The sequence below is a fragment of the Bidens hawaiensis genome, unplaced genomic scaffold (genome assembly GCF_021521415.1).
Source record: "Bidens hawaiensis isolate Kalapana, Puna unplaced genomic scaffold, B.hawaiensis_p1.1 tig00060975_1, whole genome shotgun sequence".
Lineage (NCBI taxonomy): Eukaryota > Viridiplantae > Streptophyta > Magnoliopsida > Asterales > Asteraceae > Bidens > Bidens hawaiensis.
The window spans coordinates 16,174-42,726 of NW_027500975.1; the positions used below are offsets into that span (position 1 = coordinate 16,174).

At 35.3% G+C, this 26,553-nt stretch overlaps 1 protein-coding gene across 1 annotated transcript; it reads right to left on the minus strand.

Annotated features, from left to right (window-relative positions):
- Positions 1-9,909: 9,909 nt before the first annotated feature.
- On the minus strand, positions 9,910-12,092 carry LOC143603186 (zinc finger BED domain-containing protein RICESLEEPER 2-like). The gene is made up of 3 exons (XM_077080068.1): positions 10,235-12,092; positions 10,059-10,152; positions 9,910-9,971 (listed from the first exon to the last, which is right to left on the minus strand). The coding sequence occupies exons 1-3, from the start codon at positions 12,090-12,092 to the stop codon at positions 9,968-9,970; spliced, it is 1,956 nt and encodes a 651-aa protein (XP_076936183.1). The 3' UTR covers positions 9,910-9,967.
- Between the last annotated feature and the right edge of the window lie 14,461 nt (positions 12,093-26,553).

The window sequence follows — 26,553 nt, forward strand, 5'->3', positions numbered from 1 at the left end:
CCCATCCGGTTGGGAGTGTGCTGTTGTTTCAAGATATGGCAATAAATACACAAGAAAAAGGCTCAGACATGAAGATTATGATCAAGTTGGAGGAGCTGACTCAGTGAAAAAGGGGAAATGAGATGATAAGAACCAATATTATGTTGAGACCCCAGATGAGCAAGTAAATCCTATTAGAGCAGTTCCTCTACAAAGCTTAAGGACAGAGGAAGTGGTTGAAGGAGTGCCAAATGTTCCAGCTGCTGATATTCCAAACCCTAATGAACCAAAACTAGATGTTGTGAATGACTCAACTGAGGAGGATGATGAATCTGATAATGATGATGATGTTGATGATCAGGGAAGAGTTGATGCAAATGTTGATATTTTGTCCCCACGGGTGGAATTGTCAAATGAACCTAGGGAAAATATTCAACAATGTCTTGATGATGCAAGAAGGAACCATCCTTTGATTGTTAGTTTGATTAGACATGGTTTTAAATTTGAAGATCTGGCTTCTTTAACTGATGAGGAGTCGCAGAGCAAGTTAGACAAAGAGAGGGATACTGTTAAAAGAATGGTGGAAAAGAAAAACAGAGAAAGTCATTTTAAGTTTGAGCAACTTCGTGATGTCTACTATATAACCAAAGATGCTTAGAAAGAAAATGAATTTGAGAGAGTTAAGCTGAAAACTGGCAATGAAAAGGAAAGAATTGAGAAAATCTATAAAAAAATATGGGGGAAAATGCAGATTCTTGATAGAACATGGAAGAACTCTTAATGTTGTAGAATCAACGACTAAAGAGATGGTTGAAAGAGAGTTTAAGTATTTGTCAAAGAAAATTCATAATGAAGAAAGGGAAGAAAAGAAAAGAATGGAAAACAAGAACAGGGACAGTCTAAAATTCAGAGATTATCTGAGAAAACACAATTTCTCTGAAAAAGACTTAACCCACTTTAAATTTGAAGATCTTGAAAAGATATACAACACAACAAGAAAAGATGTTCAGAGAAAAGAAAAGGCACAATTTGCAAGAGAAGCTGAACGTGCTGAAAACCTTGGTAAATTAAGAAAGAAGTTTGATGGTAGATGTGGATATTTGTTAGACAAGGGTATGTCACCAGAGTTGGTGAATTGCCTTTCTATAACTGCTGTTGAGTCTCATTACAATAGACTGCAACGAAAATACAAGCTATAGAAAGTTCAACCTGAGTCATCCCGTTAGGCAGTCAAGGGAAGAACAGCCTGAGCCTCCCAAGAAGAAAAGAAGAATTATAACATTGAGGAAGAAACAAGAGGCTGAGAAAGAATCAAAAAGGGCTGAATTGGATTAAACCCCAATCCCAGTGGAAGTCAAACCTAAACCAGTGGATGAACCTATAATTCCATGGGAGAATGAAGAAATGATCAAAATTCTAAGGGGTTTAATGGTTAATCAAAAGGGAATGGATGTAAATGCCTTTAATGCATTAAACAGAGATCAACTGAAGGAACTATTTTATGTGCAAAAGGGTGAATGGGAAAAAGTCTTGTTGGAAGGTGACAATCCCAGAAGCTTTGTTGAAGGGAAATTTGTGCCTGCAGGGCTAATGAACAATCCAAGAGTAGTTAAAATGATTATGAGACTTTGCAAAGATGCAGGAGAAAACTTTGCAGATCTTATCAACTACCCCGCTGAACTGATTGAATCAATGTATATGAAATCATTTGCAGTATCAGGGCCTAGCAAACCAATGAAGTCCATCACAACTAGGCCCTCTGCTTCAAGGCAACATTCATCAGCATATAAAAGAGAGTCAAGCAGAGCGGATACACAAATAGTGACAAGATCATATGTGGATCTACCCAGGACTCTCTTCTATGACTCAGTCTCTCAGTCTTTGAAAGTAATTATGCAGAGTAGACAACTGAGAGACATTATATTTTGAAATGATTTTGCTGAGTATTCAAAAGAGCAATTGGAGAAGATGGCCACACTTGATTTGTATGATTACCATGACATCAATAAGATAGCCGTAAGACATCAAAATGAACTCTCAAAGTATTTAAGAAGTGAAGCTAAAAAGGATTCCCATTTCTTAATGAAAAGAAGAAACGGAATTTGACAAAGAATTAAAAAACCAGAAGAGTAACAAGAATGAGGAACATAAGTATGTTGAAATGAATTATCAGATGTCAGACAAAAACAACAATCCTTTGTCAAACATGAACACATAGCACAGGAAGAAGAATGATACGCCCAAACTATAGTGTCCAGAAGAATGGCATCATTGCTGAAATTGAATACAAGGAAAATGATGGCCACTATGTTCTTCGAAATTCAGATGGACTTATCATGGGTATAATCAGAAAAGATGAAGATTTAACGTTTTTGCACAATGAAGATTTGAGGGATATAAGAGATATGACCATTCCTGAGAGTCACCCTCATCTTTCAGCAAAGGGCAGGAACAGTAATCGTTAATCGAAGACAAGCAGCCTATGATGCAAGAAGAAGATGAAGATCTTAGATTAGGCTTTGCTTTGTAATGTCTACGGACAAATTTCTGATTATGTAAAAGTTTGACTTTTTGAATATGTAAAAATTTGATTTTTATTTGATGTGTATTTTGTCTAAGTGTATGTAACTGTAGAAGTGTTTTGGGACAGCTGAGGTGTTCCAATCTAGGGGGGTTGTTGAGTTAAAGATTTGACCTAAGAGAAGTATAAGGAAGATTGGAATCTTCTCAACCTCCTCAGAAATTGCTAAGTATGGAATCCGAGCACACTAGGACTCCCGGGCAAGGTTTACTTACCCTAGCAAGGTATTTTGTCCATCGCGCAAGGTTATATTCTAGAATTCTTCTTTAGTGAATATCCGAGCAGGGTTCACTATGTCTAGCAAGTTTGTTCTTCAAAGCCAAGCAAGGTTTACCTCCGAGTAGGCTCTTGGCTTACCAAGCTCTTTGGAAGATCGGGCAAGGTATTCATCAATAAAACAATGGTCCAAGAAGGCTTGATGAGAGTAATGAAATATCTCAAGTAACGTCGGGCAGGGTTCAACTCAAGCAGACTATAGTGTGTCCAAGCACCCTTTGCTTTGCTTAATAAGCTAATCCCTAGCAAGGAGTTGAAAGGATCTTGAAGAACAAGGTTGCTCGTAAGATCATGTCGGGCAAAGTTTGATATGATCAAGGAGATTGAAGCCTGCTAGGTGAGTATTTTCCTTTGGAAAATACTCCAACTAAAGTCTACCCGGAGAACTGTTCCCAAGAACACTTCAAAGTTACCAGGTCAACCTGTAAAAGACAAAAGGCACAAAGCCTACTCAGTGAAGACAAGTATTACAAAGTCTACCCGGAAGACCTGTATTTACACTTAGTATAGTTCTGAATATGTAATTTGAATATGTATTATTTATTTAGGGTTTCTAGAAGGAATGCCAGCTGTCAGGAGGTGTCAGACCTATAAAAGGAATATTTTAGGGCACGCCTCCTACGGATCAGCCACTTATTTCTGAGCGAATATTTGTAAGTGTGATGGCTGTCCTTGGATCGTACGGATATAACTTTCCATCCAAGAAACCCTAAATCGATTAAAGTTTGTATGATTCGTTTATATAAATGGAAATATTTTGAGTGATTCTTGTGTGTTAGTTACTTTTCTTTGATTCTCTAGCAACTACAATGTCTGTTTCTGATTCAGCCGTTAACAAACAGTTTTCTTACCTTAAAGAGCAACCATCATTAACTCTCTTGTCGACACATTTATTGTGTGAGTTATGACTTGATTGTGAGTATGAGTGATTATTAGGGACCGACACTACAGATGATCTTTGACTCACATTATCCTGACCGTGTCAAATCTGTAGAGGTGCTTGATCTGAAAGCCATGGGTCCCAATACCTTTGGACTAATGAAACAATCAAGAAAGGGATCGAAGATCGTGTACAAAGGTCTTCACAAGCTAGTCAAGTTTGGGAGATTTGCGGAATCTGAGCATGTTCCTATCAATGCTCAAATTGCTGATGAGCATGTGATACCTGCTCAGAGGTTCAATGTTGCGTTTGAAACTATTTCAGATGATGATGAATTGGAAAGTTCTCCAGTACAACACTTGGAGACAGAACACCAAGAACAAGAATATGCATCTACTGCTAATAAGCTGGAAGAATTTGAGAAGTTTAAATATCAGGTCCAGTCGACTGCGTTGAAACCTCCTCAAACAGTCATTGTGACACCAGATGAAGAGATTCCCGAAGAACCAGCCAACGATCTTATACCTCGAAGCAAAGAAAGAATGATCCAAGACCCGGTGTGCTAGCCACTGCAACAAAAACTAGCCAACAACCTGAACATGAGTCGGAGACCGTTGAGACTCACGTTGATACAAGATCGCCCACTAGTGTGAACCTCAAATCAAGAGCAGATTTTTGATGATATTGCTCAAGAGTTCGATTTTGAAGTTGATGTTCCATTCATTGACGAGCCATCAGGATCTTCTAACCTGATTGGTCAGTCAAGTTCTGAGAGAACGTTTAGCCAAGATCTAGCCACTAACATCGATACATGAAATCAATACGATAAACACGAGATCGATACGTTATATAAATACTTTATTAATAACTCAGAGATGAATACATTATGGTGGATAATAACTTATGGAGGCAATCCGGCATTGGTGAGGGTATAGATAATTTACGGCCTCTCATAACGAATGGGTAATAACGCAACGAATAAACCATCATTCGTTATGCCTTCATAACAAATGGGCCTCCATTCGTTATATTACATAACAAATGGGCTTATAACTTAATGAATAGCCTAGTTAACTAACGAATGGACTTCAATCGCTATGCAATCCATAGCAAATGGGCCATTTTACAATAAATATTCAACCTAGACTATATATAACTTATTCGATCGCTACGGACACCAAAACCGTGCACTAACAAGTTCAAGTGCTGCTGAGAAGATTTCTCACACCCTTGCTATGAAAGATAAATTTATGCAGAATAAGGTCAAGGGGATTACACTTGATGCTGAACCCGTGGATGTAGAATCCTTACAACGTCGAGTCGATAAACTCGAACAAGATTCAGTTGTGAAGGATATGCGCATACAAGAACTTGAAGCTAGCAACAATGATAAAGATTCAAATATTAAAGAGCTTCAGTCTAAGATGGATGGCTTACTGCTATGTACTTGGACCTCCAACAGAAGCTCGTTCAAAAGTTTCGAGACGAATTTAAAACCATGGAAGACGTTGCTTCAAAGATGCCCGTTGATGATCAATGTGGCAGTTCTAGTGGACACACGACTTCAAATATAGATGCATATGATCCATTAGAACAATATTTCTTTGCACCTTCAAGAACAGCCGAGTAATATGACATACTTCAAAGGAAGATACTCATTATGAAGAACTCCAACCAGAACGTTGAATCCTCTGATCATCCAGATAAGGTTATTATAAATCTGCAACATGGTTTTTCTGGAAAAATATGGTGATAGGTCCAGGATCATGTCATGGGGATTAGATATTAATAACTCTATGTGGTGGGTGAAATGAAAGTCCGGGACCACCGAGTACTACAAGAAAATGAAGAATTTGGATCCTGGACTAACGTAGACCTCAGCGACTTTATCAACGCTCCATTCCATAATCCAAACCATGACAAGAGAGCTACGAAAATCTGTCACTTCTTAAAGAGACAAGTCATTTAGGTATTCCCAAATATGACCACTGCTGAGTCATTTTGAAGAAAGCTAATGGTGTTCGGGATCCAAAGACTGGAAAGACATTGGTGAATGTGATGTGTCCCGCTACCAACAAGCCAACTCATATTCCTCTATCCACTTTGATTCCGGAAGGATCACTTGAGGAGATGCAATTTTAGACATACGATAGTGAAACTGCTACTGTTGTTGTTCGTCTGAAAAAAGGGGCAATATCGTTTTTTTGACCCGCGTTATCTATTGAAGTTTCATGAGTGAGACATCAAGACGTTGAGCAATTTTCAGATTATTGCCGAACCATTATCTGAAGTTGTTGCCAAAGAATATACAAGAATGGCGGCATCGGTAATCAGAACGGGTTTGTGGTATGGAGGATATAGAGAAGCTGATGCTAATGTTTTGGAGCACGACTAAAGACGAAGTTACAAACCATAGGGGAGATTTTTTGGTCAATATTAGTTGGTTTTTACTTAGTTTTATATTTGGTTTTGTATCCTGTCGTGTATGTGTATGTAAACCGAGATCCTTGTGATCTCGGTGGGCTTGGGTTTGTAATGGACTAGGTTGTAGTTCCCCTATATATAGATATGATATGTGTAGGGTTTGGGTTAGCCATTCACTTTGTATTGTTGAACGTGTTTTTTCGTGTACCAAGTGCTTAAGCATTAGACGTTAATATACGTATGTTTTGAAGCATCTCTTGTGTTCTTTTCGTGTTATTGTCGTTTGCCTTAAATCATTTTATGTTATATTTCGCAATAACCTAGAGATCATTGATATCATATTGAAATATCTGTCTAAAGTACTTACATCTCTTATTTGATCATGTTGTTGTCTATCATCTCATGTTCAGCTGCTTGCAAAAAGCAAATGACATCATCTAGCTTCAACTGAGGTAAATTTGCCTTCTCTTTATGAATTTGCTAGCAGTGTACCATTCACCAGAAAGAGATGAAAATAACTTCTTGGTCAAATCATAATCAGTGATTGCTAGATCAGTTGTTCGGATTTCATTCACAATTGCCACGAACCTCTGCAACACAGACCTTAGCTTTTCACCTTCTCTGAACTTGAAACAATCAAGATCAGACTTCAATAAATCCTTTTTAATGTTCTTCAACTCGGTGTTGCCTTCGAACATTTCAACAATAGCATCAAACATTGCTTTGGCTGTTGTGTGATCTACTACACTGGTCATGATTTCCCATGATATACCCAGCTTCAACATTTCTAATGCTTTTGTCATCTTTCTTTTTAATTCGAATTTCAAAAATTTTATTGTATTCTGTTCCATCTGGCACATAAGGCCCATTCTTTATAGGGTTCCACATCTCAACATCGTTATCAGATGACAGCTTCGAATGGCACCTTCCATTATATGTAGTTCTCCTGTCCGTACAGCCTAGGAATCTTGTTAGTATAAACCTCTTTCTCATCCATATATCCAGACATCTTTTTGGTAATTTTAAAATAATTTTGAAAACAAGAGAAAACTTAAAAAAAATTAAACAAAAACTTAAACACTCTTTGAAAAATGATCAGATCTGTGGACAAAATCCTCAGATCTGATATATCTGGACGGATAAGAGCAAGATCTATAATAAAGATAAGAAATTTAATGTAGATATGAGTAAGAAGACACTTTTATACCTCAAAAATATTGTAGAACTGGTAAAAATGAAAAACAGGGCAACTTACGTCACAAACTATTGCAACAGTTGACAGCTGATGTCACTTTTCATCTTCAAAATCAGAAGCAAGCTCTGATACCACTTGTCAGTCCCATATGGCTCACTCAATAAATCACTCACTCACTGCCGTAACCCACGTATAAGTGTTGACAAGAAGGTTAACGACTTACTATTTTTTGAAAAGAACAAAAGAATATTAAAGGCGGAATCAATAATACTCTTTAGTGTTGCTCAACAGACAGAAAAGTAACAAGCACACAAAGTAACTCAAATGATTTCAATATATATTGTGAAGAATACAATGAAAACCAATTAGGGTTTATAGGTGGAATGTTTGGATTTTTGGCAGCCTGCCGTACAAGAGTGAGACAGCCTTCAACACAATATTTGCTCAGTCTGTTTTTCAGGTGTCCAGAGGTCTGTCATAGGCGTGCCATAAATATTCCTTTTATAGGCATCACTAACATATGACATTCCCTTTTTAGAAACTCTAATGATTGGAACATATTGAAAACATATTACAAAAGATTCTAAGTGTAAACAGGTCTTCGAGCAAACTTTGCAGCATTTGTCTTTATCGAGCAGACCTGGTAACCATTAAGTGTGCTAGGGAACTGTTCTCCGGGAAAACTTATATTTTCCTTAGAAAATATTCATCTAGCATACTTCAATTCTCTTGACCATATCAAACTTTGCTCGATAAAGTCCTACGAGCAAACTTGTTCTTCAGAGATCCTTTTAACCTTTTGTTAACTTATTTGAACAAAACCAAGTGTGCTGGTAACACTGTAGCTTGCTCTGCATTAAACCTTGCTCGGCAGAAGTCCTTAAGTAAATTCTTTATCAACTTCCTTCAAGCTTGCTGGGACCATTGTTTATTATGAATAAACCTTGCTAGATCTTCCAAAAGACTTGGTTTTAGCTTGGTTTAGGGAAGAGTTTTTGCTATGAAACAAACCTTGCTTGACTTTGAAGAATATCCTTGCAGGACAAAGTGAACCTTGCACGTTCTAATATAACTTAAGAGGAATTCTAGAAGATCACCTTGCTGGGAAAGCAAAAACCTTGTTAGATTAAGTAAAAGCTTGCTAGGAGGCCTGAGTTTGCTCGGTTTCCATACTTAGCCATTTTCAGAGAGGTTGAGAAGATTACAATCTTCCTTAGGTCTTTTCTCATCCGAACAAGGGTCTTTACTTGTCGAAAAAATAGCAAGCTAATGAATACCTAAGCATTTAATCTAAGCACATACACTATCATCCGAATAAATCATTTATTTAAAGGCATTCATTTATTAAGAGTTGTGAAAAGCAGCTCCTAATAATCACTGTACCAATGCTCTCGCATCTTATTTACAATGGTTAGGAGTCTCACAAATTCCTTTGTAATGTACACAACCTATGTCATTACATTATTAGGTATCTTATAAATAAATCAAATATTTTGAGGATGGGAATTCAAAGGAGTCATATCATAACAAGTTAATAGAGGTGGCAATTGAGTTGGGTTGGGTTGGGTCGAAACGGGTCATGGGTCGGAACGGGTTAGGGTTGAAACGGGTTAGGTTCGAAACGGGTTAGGGTCGAAACGGGTCACTTAAAAAAGGGTTGTTTTGGTTCGGGTCGGAACGGGTTAGGGTCAACAGGTTCGGGTTAGAACGAGTCAATGTATGAACGGGTCAAAACGGGTTTCGAGTCAGTTTATTTTTTACCAACAAATCAGCGTGTTTCCAACACGTTACAGCTCTTTTTAACAGCAAAAGCTCGTTTAAGCGGTTTTTCAGTTCGTTTCAGCACGTAACAGCTCGCTTAAGCGGTTTTTCAGTTCGTTTCAGCGCGTAACGGCTCGTTTAAGAGGTTTTTCAGTTCGTTTCAGCGCGTAACAGCTCGCTTAAGCGGTTTTTCAGTTCGTTTCAGCGCATAACAGCTCGTTTGAGCGGTTTTTCAGTTCGTTTCAGCGCGTAACAGCTCGCTTGAGCGGTTTTTTCAGTTCGTTTCAGTGCGTAACAGCTCGCTTGAGCGGTTTTTCAGTTCGTTTCAGCGCTTAACAGCTCGTTTGAGCGGTTTTTCAGTTCGTTTCAGCGCGTAACAGCTCGTTTGAGCAGTTTTCAGTTCGTTTCAGCACGTAACAGCTCGCTTAAGCGGTTTTTCAGTTCGTTTCAGCACGTAACAGCTCGTTTAAGCGGTTTTTCAGTTCGTCACCTCGTTTAAGCGGTTTTTCAGTTCGTTTCAGCGCGTAACAGCTCGCTTAAGCGGTTTTTCAGCTCGTTTCAGCGCGTAACAGCTCGTTTAAGCGGTTTTTCAGCTCGTTTCAGCGCGTAACAGCTCGTTTAAGCGGTTTTTCAGCTCGTTTCAGCGCGTAACAGCTCGCATATCAAGTTACATAACCAATACTTCAAACAAGGTAAACAATGATGACATTTCCTTACCAAAACATCATTTAAGTACTTTAAGATCACATATTTGCACAATGTCTTTATCCAAAATAACAATGATGACATTAAACAATTCAAAGCAACTAGAAACCCTACTACAAGTTGCATTCTTGGTCAACACAAGTTGTTCCTCCATCTCGATCTCGTTTCATCTAAATATGTAAAAAAGGAAAGTTGTTATATTAATAAACATATACAAATATAAAATTAAATTGCAAAGAGAATTCAGTTTTTAATACCTCTCGGTCAATCTAAAATTGCTACTATTATAACTCGGAATCAACGCTTCAATGTCTTCAGCAAGTTGTTCCTCCATCTCGATCTCGTTTTCATCTAAATATGTGAAAAATGAAAGGTGCTATATTAATAAAGATATTTCATAAAATTTAGTTGCAAAAGAATGAACTTTTAATACCTTGTAAAACATCCAACCAATCTTGAGCGCATAGCAACGCCTCGACATTGGATGGTAGAAGTGAAGTTCGATACTTGCTCAAAACCCGACCTCCAATACTAAAAGATGATTCGGAAGCAACGGTAGTAATTGGGATGCTCAATAGATCACGAGCCATTAGAGCCACTTTTGGATACCTTCCTTGATTATCCTTCCAATACCGTAAAACATCAAGTGGTTGTTTTCTGTCTAGTTGAGGTTCATCTAAGTACAATGTTAACTGAGACTTTTCGTTAACATCATTTCTATATTGGCTTTCAAATGAGTCAAATCCCTCCAACTCGTCCAACGTGTTGTCACCAACATTTGAACTCTCGGGTCTTGAAGAATCGGGCATTGTCTCCGATTGAATATCATACTCCATAAATAGCTTATGAATGCCATCAACGATACTCTTCAATTTCGTTTTTCGCTCTTCAACTTTCATGTCAAGTTTTGAGAAACAATACTCAACAAGCTTAACCTTGTACCGTGGATCTAAAATTGCCGCAAAAGATAACACCATACTATAACTTTCCCAATATTTATCAAACTTTTTTTTCATGTCTTTTTCCATGTTACTAATAACATCATCTGTATTACGAATTGCTTCTTCAATATGCAATTGAATTTTCCACACTTGATGAAAATATAAGTTGGAAGTCGGATATAAGCTTCCAGAAAACAAAGTAGTGATATCATAGAAAGGTTTCAAAAATTTTGTGATTACTTCCACCCTTTCCCATTCCTCTTCTGATGGATTACTCTTAAAATTGGAATCAACTAGTGCTAACTGAGAATAAGCCCGACGATAAGCCAATGCACAATCAAGCATAAGATACGTAGAATTCCATCTCGTTACGATATCTTGACGAACATGTTTACCGCACCGTAATGAAAGTAATTCGATGCATTCTGCGAACTTACACTTCCTAGCAGCACTTCCTTTCACATACTTAACCGAATCTCGAACCTTTTCAATGGCTCCTTCAATTACTTTAATTCCAGCTTGAACAACAAGATTTAATACATGGGCAGAACAACGCACATGAGTATAATCACCATCACACACTAATACGTTATTCAAACGCAAATGACTTTTCAAAGAAGATACTAAAACATCATTATACTTTGCATTATCTAGTGTTACTGTGAAAATCTTTTTCTCAATACCCCATTCTGCTAAAAAGTTGATCATGTGCTCTGCTATGATGAAACCAGTGTGTGGAGGAGGTATAAATCTAAAATTTAGTACCTTTTTTCTTAGAACCCAATCCTCATCAACATAATGAGCTGTCAATGCCATATATCCGTCCGTCGTGAGAGAAGTCCATAAGTCAGAAGTCAAACATATCCTACTAGTCATGCTTTGTAATTTATCTTTAAGAATCATCTTCTCCCGATCATATACTCTTAAGATATGAGACTTTGCAGTGTTTCTTGTCATGTCATTCACATCAGGATGTAAGAATTTATGCAAATCTCGTGTTCCCTCATGTTCAACATAACTAAAAGGGTAGTTATGTTTGATGATTGAAATTGCTATCTTCTCTTTATACATTTCTAGATCCAAAGGGGCGCGCTTTATTGGTGGACCTAGCTCATCAATATCAAAACGCTTAGGGATATGTCGTTTTAAGTTCGATGTTCCCAAATTTGAACCAACCTTGTACTTCTGTCCACACGCTTTACAACTTACTTTCTTCGTCCCATCAGGTTCAACCATTACGCAACCAAAGTAGTCCCAAACATAAGAAGGTTTACTTGAATCATTTGAATTAACTTCATCATCTCGTTCCTCACCTATACTATGTTGATCAAAACCAGTGTTGCTTGACATATTCGCCAAATATTCTTGAATCTTGACCTACCAAAAGTCATGTAAAAAATATTAACAAAAGTCAAACATAACAAAATGCAAGTATAACAAATCCAACATTTCAGTTTTTGGTTCGGTTTTAGCCTAACAATTAATAAAAATTTTATTAAAGATATATACACCAAAAGATTATTAAAGATTTCCACTTTATATTAAGGTTGAACAATAACTTTGCAGGTTAATACAATCCATTGATCAACAGTATGTTAACATTCATTTTTGAACATATTAATACAATTCAATGTTGTATAATAAGGAGGGGATCATACTTAAACTTATTAATGATCTGCCAACTAATATGACCCGTCAATAATATTTATATTATTGATTGCAAATGAAGAATGCCATTCACACTAATGCAACACCAACATATACATAATCTAATTTGGGATTTGATAAATAACTCCTTGGTTGGAATATGGCAGACCGCAGACCAGTAGATATAACCATAATAATAATAATAAATAACTTTACACCTACAATAATCAGCAAATGCAGACACTGATCTATTGGAAACCATTTATGCATCTCCTTCAGTCTCTTGTTACACAGTTTTCAAACCCCATAAAACCCATAACACACTTCACTCATCTCATCACTGCATCACCATTGCCACTTCCAAAAGATTGAAGAACATAAGGGCTTCTTCTGTAGCTGAACAAGACACTGTTACTGTTCTAGTTTCACCTTCTGATGTCCTCACCATGTTCTTTCAGGTGGGTTCTTGTTTTTTGGTTGGTTAATGTAGTATGTACACCAAGTGTTTGATAAAATGTCTAAGAGAACTTGATCATGTTTAGTTGTTTAAAGATAATTTTTTTTAACTGTGTACTGGAATTTAATTACAACTGGAGAAAGATGAGTTGGATATTGTAACACTAATTCAAGATTCTTGTTTTATAACTGCATTTGCCTAAAATGATCTTGCTTGTATTATCCAGTTTGATTCAACACATGAAAACTGTGTAACTAATAATGAACTGGTAATAGTTAGAGTTATATCACATGAGATATCAACTGAAGATGTTTAACTTTACACCTACAATAATCAGCAAATGCAAACACTGATCTATAAGCATGAAGTTAATTTCAACAATTACCGTCAGAGGTCACCGTTAGCCTTCATCCTGTCGCTCGGTATATATATATCAATTCACCTGCAATAATCAACAAAACCTAAATTAAAGCACGTGCGATGCAGAATCGATTTATTATTTCAAAGCAATGAATTGAATCCATTACGAACCTGTTGAGAGAGTGTGAGTGTGAGAAAATTGGGGGAAACGAAGGTTTTAAATCACCAATTTGAGAGTGTGAGTGTTTCTTGAATCTGCTGAGGCGGAGATGAGATGAACTGATGAACTGATGAAGTCACGAACCCATGGTTTTCACTGGAGATCTATTCCCTAACCCTAAACAACCCATTCTAATAAAACTATCAACCCAATTTGACCCGTCATTCTTAAACGATTTTTCATATTTAACCCATTTCAACCCTTACAATTAAATTACCCAACCCATTTCAACCCAAAAGGTTTTAAATTTAACCCAAACTGACCCAATTAATTGACTTTGGGTCAGAATTGCCCCCTCTACAAGTTAATAATTACAATATAATATAAGCATAACCGATTATTGAATACTTTTAGAGAACCACTACTAAGGATGTTAGGGGATTAGCTATCCTTGACGGTAGAGTTACTTTCTCAAATACATCGGTATACTAATTTCCATTTCTAAGGTCTTTTGTGACGCCTTACCAAGCAAGTACCCATAAGAAGAAAACTAAGATAGGGTTACGATATAGAATCTTGGTGATTTAACATTTCTTCTGAGAAAAATATAAAGTTGTATAATCTAATCATATGTACTTTAATCACGAGTGAAGTGGCACTATGCGCTGTGAGTCTTTGTAGATGAAGCTACAATGTCTCATTTAGTTCATCGGAGATATGACAAACTATCACTTAAAAAAATATGATGTTTGGAACTAACCTCTTATGTAAAATCCTTGTTTGAAAGGGACTTGCTAAATACATTCGATGGTTATCCAAACGGAAAAACTTTATCATCAAACTTCACGAGCTAGGCTGCTCTTTGAATCCTATAACATACAATAAAACTAAGCATGATTTTTCAATGTAAACCGGTTAGAATCAGTTATTAGTTGTACGCATTCACTTCAAAAACAGTTTATACAGGTAATCGTACCATGTATCATGACTGGTGGAATTCTTTTCTATTATTCCTACTAGTCGTCATATAAAGATTCTGACAATAGATTCAAGTTTTCAGTTTGCGCACACAGAGTCACTGATCTGATTGACATACATTTATTTGCACGAGAGTGCTGTTCGGGAACATACACTATTGTGAAATGAATTCACATGTGTGTTAGAGTTTATGTTTACCGTAGATATACTAGACATTAAAGTCTAATAAGTACCAAAGGAAAAAAGGCATGATCATTATATACTTAGGCATAAAGTGTTTTCCTCACAGGAATGGAATTTAACAAAGTTATCTAACGAGATAACTACAATAATGTTTCTCCAATCAGAGATTGGTATCCGCCAAAATTTTGCATAAAGAATCACCAAGTTTATATATATATATATATATATATATATATATACTATATTAAAATATATATAGGAGGGACAGTAAGGTAATTTAACCCAAATCTCTTAAAATTAAGAGATACAACTCTATCTACATAAGTTACAACTTGATAGAGCATAAAATGTAACCTACTAAAGGGAGTCTTTTTTACTTTTTCTTTTCAGAAACCCTCAAAAAAAATCCACACCACCCGAATACTACTCCTAAAATCAACGGTCAAACATCCTGATCCGCGTCACTCTCCATGAGCCAATCAGCACACCCTTAAGCAACCTACATAAACAAACTCGCATTTAAGTGCATTTCACACCACACCTCGCTCATTTAAACTCACCTTTTATTTACACAGACGTTAACCTAAACTGCCACCAAGGGATCGGATCAAGAGTGGAGATGCAAAATGGTAGATCGAGAGAGGGTAATATGTAGAGAAAGAGGAAGCCTGGAGAGTTAACCGATGTTCTAATGCCGGACCACATATGTCCGTTTAACAGAGAATGCATGCAAGAAGAAACCAATGGCGGAGAAGGAACCCCCAACACCACCTTACGCTGTAGACGACATAAGGCGAGCAGTTTACATAAAGTTAGCACTTCAGGAGCTTTTCCGGTTAGACGAGAGGAGGTCGCTTTAGGTCTTTATGTACAAGCAATTTTCTTATGAGATAGACTAAAAAGTAACTAGGAACGATTTTTTACGTGTGATCTAATCTTTTCGGTGAAGAAGAACGACCAGAGTGTTGGAAAAATGAGTTATAGGCTATAGTTTTAGTGTAATATGAATATAAAATAGAAAAACCATAAAAAATTTAAGGTTTACTTGAAGGGTGAAAATTTGTAGGAAAAGAAAAACTGAAAAAGTTATCTTCATTTACTTTAAAAAATTCAAATTAATTTTGTTTTTTTATGTTTTGAGATTTATAACTATTTGAAATTATCTTTCTATTTATTATAAATACTCTAAAGGAGAAGTAACAAGGTGTTTGCTGTTTGATTCTTCAATTAAATTTATACTTCGTTGGTAGATCCAAAGAAGGGGAAGCAACAAGAATTGAAATGGAAATGAAATCGATTTCATACCAATCTCATAACGGAAATCGACCCTTTTATGCACTAGCGGTTCAGCTTTACAAAAGGGTTTCATTGATCGGTCTTCAAGAATCATGGGTTTGAACTTTGGTTTTGCATATGGTTTTGAATTTGGTATTCTTGTTTTACAGCAAAACCACTTTAAGAAAGGTAAATTTGTGTCAGAATGCTCCTGTAGCATAACTATTTTGAAATTTGTGTCAGAATGTTACTTTAAGCTTTAGCATGTTTTGTGGACCTGAAATTTTGAAATTCTTTTGAATAGCTTTTCCTACAAAGGCACTCTCTCGCTTCTTAACCAAGCTTAACTATTTTGTAATATTATATTTATTTATTTAGAGCTTTGAAGGAGATATGAAAATTGCAACACTTATGTTGCTTTAATTTAATTAAAATTAAAAGTTTAAAACGGGTTTTTTTAACTTGTCTTGAAAAATGATTTAATTTTCATCATAGAAATGTGTTTTAAATATTAAAACTATATATCAGCTATATACGCGTCAATAAACAATTGACGATGGAGCAACTAAAAAAATAGGCAAATCCATATTATTCTTATATACTTTTCTCTACATAATAAAGTATTTAAATAATCCAATATCTGTTAGATAAGCCTCACGAATGAAATGCTTACAATTTTACGCTTCATGTTTTGCGGCTCAGTTCAAGACAGTCGCTTGCAATAATCCTCTACACATGCGTATATAATTTTCTATACATAATATGAGTACTTGAATATCGAATAACACCGATTAAACCGACCTTATTTGAGCGGGTTTTCGTTATAAGTTTCGAACCTCAAAAGTTGGGAAGGTCGGTTGGATAAATGTCAAATGGGATATCTTTGTTTACCTGATCATGAAAATCTATTTTATAGTTTAGTCCGATCCATACCGTATGATGATATTCCCATCTTAAGGTGTGCTAAATTTCTATAAACATTTTGTATTGTCTTTGTATATGTTTGTTAATTTATTGATATGCAGTTAGTTGTGTCTCTACGTGCAATATGAAAAAGGATGAAGAGCATTCAATTTGCTTTTGCTGGGAACCCATGAACCGACCCATGATGCACATGGATGATTGTCACGAGGACCATGAGGCTGGTCAACTGACAAATGTGGTTAGTGCGTTCAGGATAAATTAGCCCATTGCGTCTTTTTATCTATCATAGTGTTTAATTTTAGGAATTATGATATATTTTGTGATAATTGTGTATTTTTTATTTACCATAGTGTTTTTATTTATTTATTTTTGTCATTGTTTCTTTTTACCTCGACATTGTGTTTTTTTAGGAATTATGAATTATGATCCACCTTCTCTATCGTTCCTTCTCAGACACCATCAGATCGAAGTTCAAATCAGGTTTTATCAACATCTTGTTCTGTGTTTGTGCTACTAATCCATCTCAAATAGTGAATTAGCAAATCGATTCAAATTAATCAGTTGTTGTTGTTATCAATTCATTTTGTTAGTCTTGGTATGACTTCCAATTCAATTAGATCTTGTAGATCTATGATATTACTAAGTATTTTTGTGGTTTTTGTGTAACAATACATGTGTGATGTGTATGGATAACACAAAGACATTAGATTAGTTAATGTTGACCTGCACTTGAAGTATACATATTGTGCTTTGTTTAGCCCTAAAAATCTTACTCATCTTACAAAGGCTTTGACTTTGGATGCCAACAGGTTTAGTTCAGTTTCAAAATTGATTTGTAAATTAAAATTCTGATAATGTGTGAAATCTACAACAAAAAATCAAAATCATTTTAGCATTTGGAAGCTTGAAAAAGGTTAGTAATTTGACATCTAAATCAAATGTGTACTCTTTCTGCAGTAGGAGTTTCATCTCTACATACAATTATTAAACTTCTTGATATATGACAATTTTTGTTGGCAATATAATGATTGTTTATATAATATTGCTTTTGAAAGAAAGTTTTCACATATATAAAGAAAACTTGATTTGTTGGTTTTTAAGACACATGAATAATGGAGGCTAAATTGAGATAGAACTTACATCAGACAACATAGAGCGGTTCACACAGCATGTTTCCAACACCAAATAGTTTCATGGGACTATGTACACGGTTTGAAAATAAGAAATGGGCTAATATGCTTAGGCTGAGGGGTGTGGAGCGCTAGAAAGGGCGCGTGAGGACGTTCGATCGCGCCCCGGGGCGCGAGCACCACACCACCGAGGCGCGAGAGGGGCGCGAGCGCGGAAAAAGAGGCAGGCGCCAGGGGGATCGCGGGAGAAATTGGGCGTTTTAAGGCCTGGGAATGCGTGAAGAGCCGTTGGCTATTTATTTTTATAAAAAAAAAAAAAAAATTTTGTGTTGGTGGTGGTGGTTGGTCTTCTAGGGTTTCTTGAACAGGAGTGGAAGGTGTTGATAATGGTTTCTGGGAATTAGATATGGTGGAAACTAAAGTAGTAAAAGGCTAGAAAAAAGAAAATAATGATTATAATATTATGATATTAAATAATAAAATAATAATAAAAAAAGAAAGAAAAGTCGAGAGATTGTGGAACCTGCTGTGATCAAGACCTATCAGTTAAACACTTCACACACAATATTAATATTATTATTAAATATTAATATTATTTAATATTATTATTAGATTAAATTTATAAAAAAATAAAAAAATAAACCGCTCGCGCCCCCTCTCGCGCCCCTCCACACCATGGCCCGGGGCGCGAGCACCACTACCAACACCCATCTTATCAAGTTTCTCTCTCTGCCACACGTCACAATATTATTGGCTGGCGCCCCCACTCGCGCCCCCTCTCGCGCCCCCCACACCCCTCAGCCTTAAATGCAATCTTGTGCAAACACTATAACAATGATTGAGCAAAAAACTTTTCAGAGACTTTTTCATAGTCAATCATAAGTCAATTTTAAATAAATTTTTATTATTGTTTGATTTATAAAATCTTAATAAAAACTTTTATTTAATATGTAAAACATTAATTAAAAGTGAATTTTTACATACAAAACATTAGCAAAAGTTTTTGTTTCACACATAAAATATAATCAAAAGTATCATTATAGTAGAATTTTGCTTGGAAGTTTTACATGTTAAACTAGTTGAAATAATGTTAATTAAAATTTATTTTTTGGTTTGTAAATGTTAATGGTAGTTAAATTAAACTATACATTAATTGTTAAAATACTTCTATGATGGCAGATTATTGTTCAACCGTGTTGGTTTTTTTACTGCATATCGTACAAGCATTCTATGCAACCATACAAGCTTTCCATGCATGATATTCACCTATCAACCTTTAGATGTTTTATGGGCAACACGTGTCCTTGGCTTTACACAACGTTTATCGGTCTTCCATTTACCTTTGTTTTTCTCTCTGGATTTGCATCCCCTATGGTTATTGCTTGGCGATACTCTTCTATGTTGGTGCCAGTTATTTATAGGTTATTAGCATTTATTCTTCTTTTTTGGTGAATCTATATAATGGTCTTTATTGATTGGATTAATTTTCGTTTATATCGATTATCAATATTGCCTAAGTGGGTTATTTGTGACTTATATCATGTTGTTTCCTTATTGCATTAACTATTACCTTCATAGTTTGGTGGTTTGAGAAACTAATTGGTGGTGTAACCTATTTTGTTGTTTGTAGGTGTTGAGGCATATTGATGATTACCCTCTGTTTCCGTACGTCTTTAATATGTGATTTTCTTTAGATTACAAGGTATTTGTTTATAGTGTTGAGGAATTTGTTATTCGTTCGTTTTTTTTTTGGCCCGCAACTTGAGTTGTGATGATAATTTTATATGTTAAGTTTCATAGGTTACTTGCTTATGTTTTTGATTTCTTACTAAATGTTTATAATACCTTATCGCTTGGAATTCATTGGGTTGTATACTTTAGTTGAGTTATGATTAACCGAATAAATAGGTTACATAAACTTTAATTGGGGATTTAGTTGTTTGCATACAATGTTATCTTTCTAACGTTGATATTGTTGTTTTTTATACAGGTTTGTGGTGAGTATGTTTTCGGCTATGCGTGTTTAATGCTCTGTAAATTGTAGTTTTCATACGTGTTAAGTTAATGTTCCTCTACCTTTAGCATATATGGTTTGGGTGCTTCAGATTTAGTATGCTTAAATTCAATGTTATTATGTTTCTCTATTTGCTTATACATGTAAATTGGTAGTTCGTAAGTTGTGATTACGTGGTACGTTTTTCTTATTTGATGTTGCATACAGTATTCTGTGACTGTATTTCTTTCACTGTTACATGTATTATGTTAATTGATTAACAATCACAAGACACTTGAATATTAATCGGTCATAACATAACTAATTTAATATTTAATATATGGTTAATTTATAGCTAATGGGGCTGCTTTCATAACACTATGCCTATATGCTATGGTTTGTGAAAGGCTTTTTCTTTAGTGTTGGTTCAACATCTGTTTGCATACAGTATATCATAATTCAGATGTTATTGTTATCACCAAATGCTATGTATTTCAGTTTGATTTGGTATATACTCTTTAACTCTGCAGGTATTTAGCATGATGTATTTATGTTTGTTGGCGATCTTTTCCCCATTTCTACTATCGTAGGTGACTTCTTATAAGAGTCTTAGGCTTTTTTTTTGTTTTTACTATTACACTTCAATCAATCAATCATGCCCAGTAAAATCTCACCGACAGCAAAGCTATAAGTAGGGTCTGGGGAGGGTGGGATGTAGGCACACCGTACCTCCATCCAAAGGAATGAAGAGGTGGCTTCCAGAGAGACCCTCGGCTCTAAGTACATGTGTATGAAACAAAATAAAGGAAATCAAAGTTTAACAGTTATATACAAACTACTACTAATTATAATAACATTAATAATAAGATCACAGTTTAACAGCTATATAAAAGCTAATAATAATTATAATAATAATAATAATATATGTAAGGGAAATACCATTATGGTATGCGACCTAAATAAGTTAAGTCTAAGCCCTAAGGTATTCAATTCTCTCTAAAAATCCTTAACTTTAATTCTACTTGTCCACGAATTCCTATCCTCAACCATGTCCTCGGAGATGTTTAGGTCTATCAAATCATGCCTAATCCTCTCATCCCAAGTCAATTTCGGTCGTCCTCTACCCCTCCTCCCCTCTGTAGTAATGTTTTCTACGGATCTAACAGGATTCGTCGTCTGTCTTCTCTTTACATGTCCAAACCATCTCAATCTCCACTCTCTTATCTTGTCTGCTATGTTCGCCACCCCTAACCTCTCGCGAAACACAACGTTTCTTATTCGGTCTAGCCTTGTGTGCCCACACATCCAACGTAGCATTCTCATTTCTGCTACCTCCATCTTCCGCACTTGTGCCTTCTTGATGGCCCAACACTCTGTTCCATATAGCATTGCAGGTCTAACTGCCACCCTATAGAATTTTCCCTTTAGTTTAGTCGGGAAACTCTTGTCGCACAATATACCTGTGGCTGCTTTCCATCTACACCATCCTACCTGAACTCGGTAGGTGACATCACTGTCTAATTCCCCATCGCTCTGTACAAATGATCCTAAATACTTGAACTTCGTTACCTGCGGGACCACCTGCCCTTCAATTGTGATCTGTGCGTCTTCATTGTCGTTTATCCCACCAAAATCACAGTGGAGGTACTCCGTCTTAGATCGGCTAATCTTTAAACCTTTTGTCTCTAAGGTTGTTCGCCACTCCTCAAGCCTCATGTTTAGATTTTGTTTTTTCTCAGCAAGTAACACAATATCGTCTGCGAACATCATGCACCACGGGAGAGTCCCCTGAATCGACTTTGACAACTCATCCAAGACTACTGCAAAAAGAAACGGGCTCAACGCTGACCCCTGGTGAAGACCTACCTCTACAGGAAAGAAATCAGTATCCCCCACTGGCGCACGGACACTTGTTTCACTCCTGGTATACATATCCATAATTATCTCTATGTATTTCCTGGGCACTCTTCTACCCTCCAAGCACTCCCAGAGCACCTGTCGTGGCACACTGTCGTAGGCCTTTTCTAGGTCAATAAACACCATGTGTAGATCACGCTTCTTCTCCCTATACTTTTCCATTAATCTTCTTAGAAGGTGTATTGCCTCTGTGGTGGAACGCCCCGTCATGAAGCCAAATTGGTTGACCGTAACCTGAGTTTCTCGTCTAAGTTTACCCTCAATCACTCTTTCCCATAGCTTCATAGTATGACTTAGTAGTTTGATTCCTCGGTAGTTACCACAACATTGGGCGTCTCCTTTGTTCTTATAGATAGGAACTACAACGCTGCTCCTCCACTGGTCTGGCATCTTACCTGATTTGAGAATACTATTGAACAGAGTAGTTAACCACATGACTCCTTCCTCCCCCAGACACTTCCACACCTCGATGGGTATGTTGTCTGGGCCAACCGCCTTAGACCTTCCCATCCTCCTAAGTGCATCCTTCACCTCTTCTCGGTTTTTACTATTACACTTGCGTATATTTAATGGTTTGCTTTTATTGTAGTAGCATCGTTTGTCATTTTTATATTGGTTGTACATTTTCAATGGTGGTGTGCAGTTCTAATCTTTTTGGCTACAAAGGTGCAGGAACCTTAACATTAGAAAAAGGTGTAGTGGCCTAATGATAGAAGTACAGACCATCATTATTTTGTATATTTTACAAATAACTTAGATAGGGAACATTTGCATGTGTTTTTGGTTAAATGTAATATAAGCTTATGTTAGTGACAACAATAGTATAATTGTTATCTTTAATTTACGTTAGTCGTATGAGAATTTTGGTATAAGACACGGGTTATGACTACTAGTTTTTATTTAACAAGTAAATAGTTAATTAAAAGTTATTTTCTTACATGTAAAACACTATAAAAAGTTTTGTTTTACATGTAAACCGTTAAATCAAAACAAATTATTATGCATGTAAAACCATTATCAAAAGTATTATTTATATTTTACATGTCAAACTACAACTTTATATTCAGTGTTGATTCATTTTAAATTTTATATTTACTAAACAATTTATAAATTATCATTACATATAGAATTTTTCTTGAAAGGTTGAATGTTAACTAGTTCAATGCTAATTTAAACTATTGTTTAATTTGTAAAATCTTTATGAAAAATTTTATTCAACATGTAAAACATTAAAAGTGAAATTTTAGATGTAAAACGTTATCAAAAGTCTTTTTTACACATAAAACATTAATCAAAAGTTTTGTTTATATTTACATGTGTTAATTAAAAGTTTGTTGTCATCAAGATTTTATATGTAAAATGTCACTCTACATTATGATTTTACTTCTACTTGTAAAACAACACTTTCATTAACATTTTAAATGTAAAACACACAAGTTACATTAAAACTTTTCATGTAAAACAACATTTTTAATTAAGATTTTACATGTAAACAATATGTTTTAAATAAAAATTTTTCATGTAAAACAAAACTTTATATAAAAATGTATATATAAGTTAAACAATTTTCATTAACATTTTAAATGTAAAACACTTTTCATTATTTTGCATACAAGAGAAAAAGTTTGATTAAGATTTTACATGTAAAAGAACACGTTTGATTAAGATTTTACATATAAAATAACTTTTTATTAAAATATTACATGTAAAAGACATTTTTATAAATATTTTACATGTAAAACAACAATTTTTGAAATTTACTTTCAGTTAAAATCAAACCTTGTAAACACTTTGAACATGAACTACCTTCGAATCTCCATATTTTAGTTAATCAATTACATCATCCAAACATAATAAAAAAACTCACCAAGTTTTTTGCATGTCTTTTTTTACTTTTGTGGAATTTGACATGTAAAGTTATATTAATTTGTTTTACATGTAAAACAATATGTAAATCGTTTATAATATCCTACTTATAATATATAAGTTAGATACATATTTCTAAATCAAAAGTTTCATGATCAAATGGTAAAACAGTATCTAATTTAATAGCATAAAAAATCCAAAACCTTAAGTAACTCAATCACTATAATTTACTCCTATATTATACAATTTGAAGAGATAAATTCTTGTTCATAGCCGGATTTTATAATTAGACACATGTTCATAATTTTAGCATCGAGAAGACCAATGTCACACAGCTTAACCATGAATAAGTTCACACACCCTGCAGTTGTTAGTGCATGATTTGTTGTCTGTAGCCGATCGAATAAGTTAGTGATAGTATAGTCTCTATATTTAATGTAATATGGCCATTCGCTATGGTTTGTATAGCGAATGGGTCCTTTCGTTATAGACTAGGCTATTCGTTAAGTTATATTCAAAAAGTCCTCTAAATTCAAAATTGAATGTAAAAAACGTTTGATTTTCGCATATCATGAATGACTAATGTTCGTGATCAATCCTACTAAAATTCAGCTCAAAACAAGACATTTGCAACTTCAAAATTGCAAAAATATGATGATCAGTTACAGTAGCGGATAAGTCACTCTTAGCGTATAAGACTTGTATGTACAGATAAGTACGTATCTGACGTATAAGTAGTTATTCGTTGACCTGGCGATATCCGTTGATCAAGTTATTCGTTTGACCAAGACATATCCGTGTCTGATAAACATATCCATACAGTATGTTTTGATTTTATGAAGATGGATAATTTGAATGCTTTCTTGTCACAGCCATCAAGTTTGCTTCAAAGTTTGAATCTGGATAATGAGATGGGGCCAATAAGCCACCTAAACTTCTCAGATTGGAAGATTATTTATAGTGGGCTGATAAATTTGAGACTCACGTGCAAGCTGGAAACTATGATACTTGGTTGGCTGTTGAAGAGGAATATGTGATTCCGAAGAATGATAACGGGACAAATTATCGACTATCACACGTTGATGAAGCTGACAGAGATTTGTATATTAGAGAAAAGAAGAAGTTAAATCTTTTTGAACAAGCGATCAAAGCTGATATACTCCAAATGCTTCAACATAATGGGTAGTGTTACTCTATTTAATCTCATAAAAATTTCAGAGATTCACTTTGAAAAGAAGAATCTCAAAAAATTTTCCATTTCTGTGTACCGCTGTGTTGGGCCTTCTCATATGTCTTCTCATATTAATACACACCTTCATGTTTGCATAGGGATTAGTGACTTTCTTGGGCTTGCCAAATTATAGTTCTGTCATTTTGATGTCACTCCATCTCCTTTGCCTTTTAGTCTGTTCTGCTTCAATGTATTCCAGTTTTCTTTTCTTGTTCAACAAAGGAAATCATGTCCTTGCTTGTTCTTTTAGGTACTTTGATAGATCATTTCTCTGTTGTGCAGCAAATCTATCTCTTTGCTGATAATCAAAGAGTTTTAGATCTGTTAGCTCTTCTAGTTGCTCTATGTTGAACTCCTTAAAATCATCCCTGAATATAATCGTTTTGAGTATACCACTTTTCATTATTACCTTCAGTTCTTGGTCCTAGCACCATAGTACAGATTCTTTGGTAGATCCACATTTGTTGGTTGTCTATGTTCTCTCTGAAAGTTGGACCTAATGTTAGGGATGGGAGCTCTAGATGTAGAATACCTTGATGAGTATAGTCCTTGATGTTGGGGCTTTCTTACATGTCCCATTGATTCAAAAAGTTGAATGATTTTGTCCTTGCTCATCATAATCATGGGCAAATAGTCAACACCTTCTTTGGACATAGTTTTCATCATTTCTGTAGTCTCCATGTCCATTTGTTCTTTTGAGGGTGATCTTGGTCTTTCAGCAGCATGCCTTTTGGGACTTGATTGTAATGACATAATTTTCTTTTGTTTATCTCCTACTTCATCAAAATATATATTCTCTTCATCAAATAAATCCTTCAATTCCGGCTGCCCCAAATTATCAAATACACCTGCTGGCATACCCGTCTTCATCATTTCTTGCCTCAATATTTTAATCTTCTCATTGTCTTCCCATAGTTTTAGATAAGTCATCATTTCAATTTCAACTGGCTCTTTCCTCACTTCTGTTACCAAGAAAGGAGTTGTAACTGGCTCTTCATTTTTTTTGGTTCTTCCACTCCTCCTTGTATTTAGCCAACTCTAACTCATATAATTCTTTCTTTAGAGTAGTAGTTAGCTTATTCAAATCACCCAACACTCCTCTTGCCTCCATTAGTCTTTCAAGTAATTTCTTTTTGTCCTTGGGCAAAGTAGGTTTATTCTCGTCTCCAATTCTTGCTCTGGCTCTATCAGTAAGTATCTTTCTTTATCTGTCTTCTTCCTCTTTCTCCCTAAACTCTTTCGTTTTTCTGTGTCTTGATTGTTCAACAACAATTCTTTCATTATCTTTAATTTTCTTTGTCAATATTCTGAATTTCTCTTCCACTTTTCTTTTGCTCATAACCATAACCATGTTCTACCATGAATCTAGTCTTTATCCATACTTCCTTAGAACATTGACTTTCCTTTTCAGCTCATCAATGGCTCTTTGTTCATTTCTTTTCTTTTCTTCTTCTTCTTCTTTTTCCTTCAAAGCTTTGCATAGATCATCCATGTCTTCAAAACTCATCTTGCTTAGCTGTTCATCCGAGTATTTTCTTCGTTTTAGGTGAGATAGGTATTGATTTAGTAATTTTCACCTATGCTCTCTTTTCTTCCATACCTCATCTCTCTTTTTCTCGAACATATAATCAAGATATTTCTCAGACAATTCATTTATTTCTTCATACTTAAACACATGACCCATCAAGCT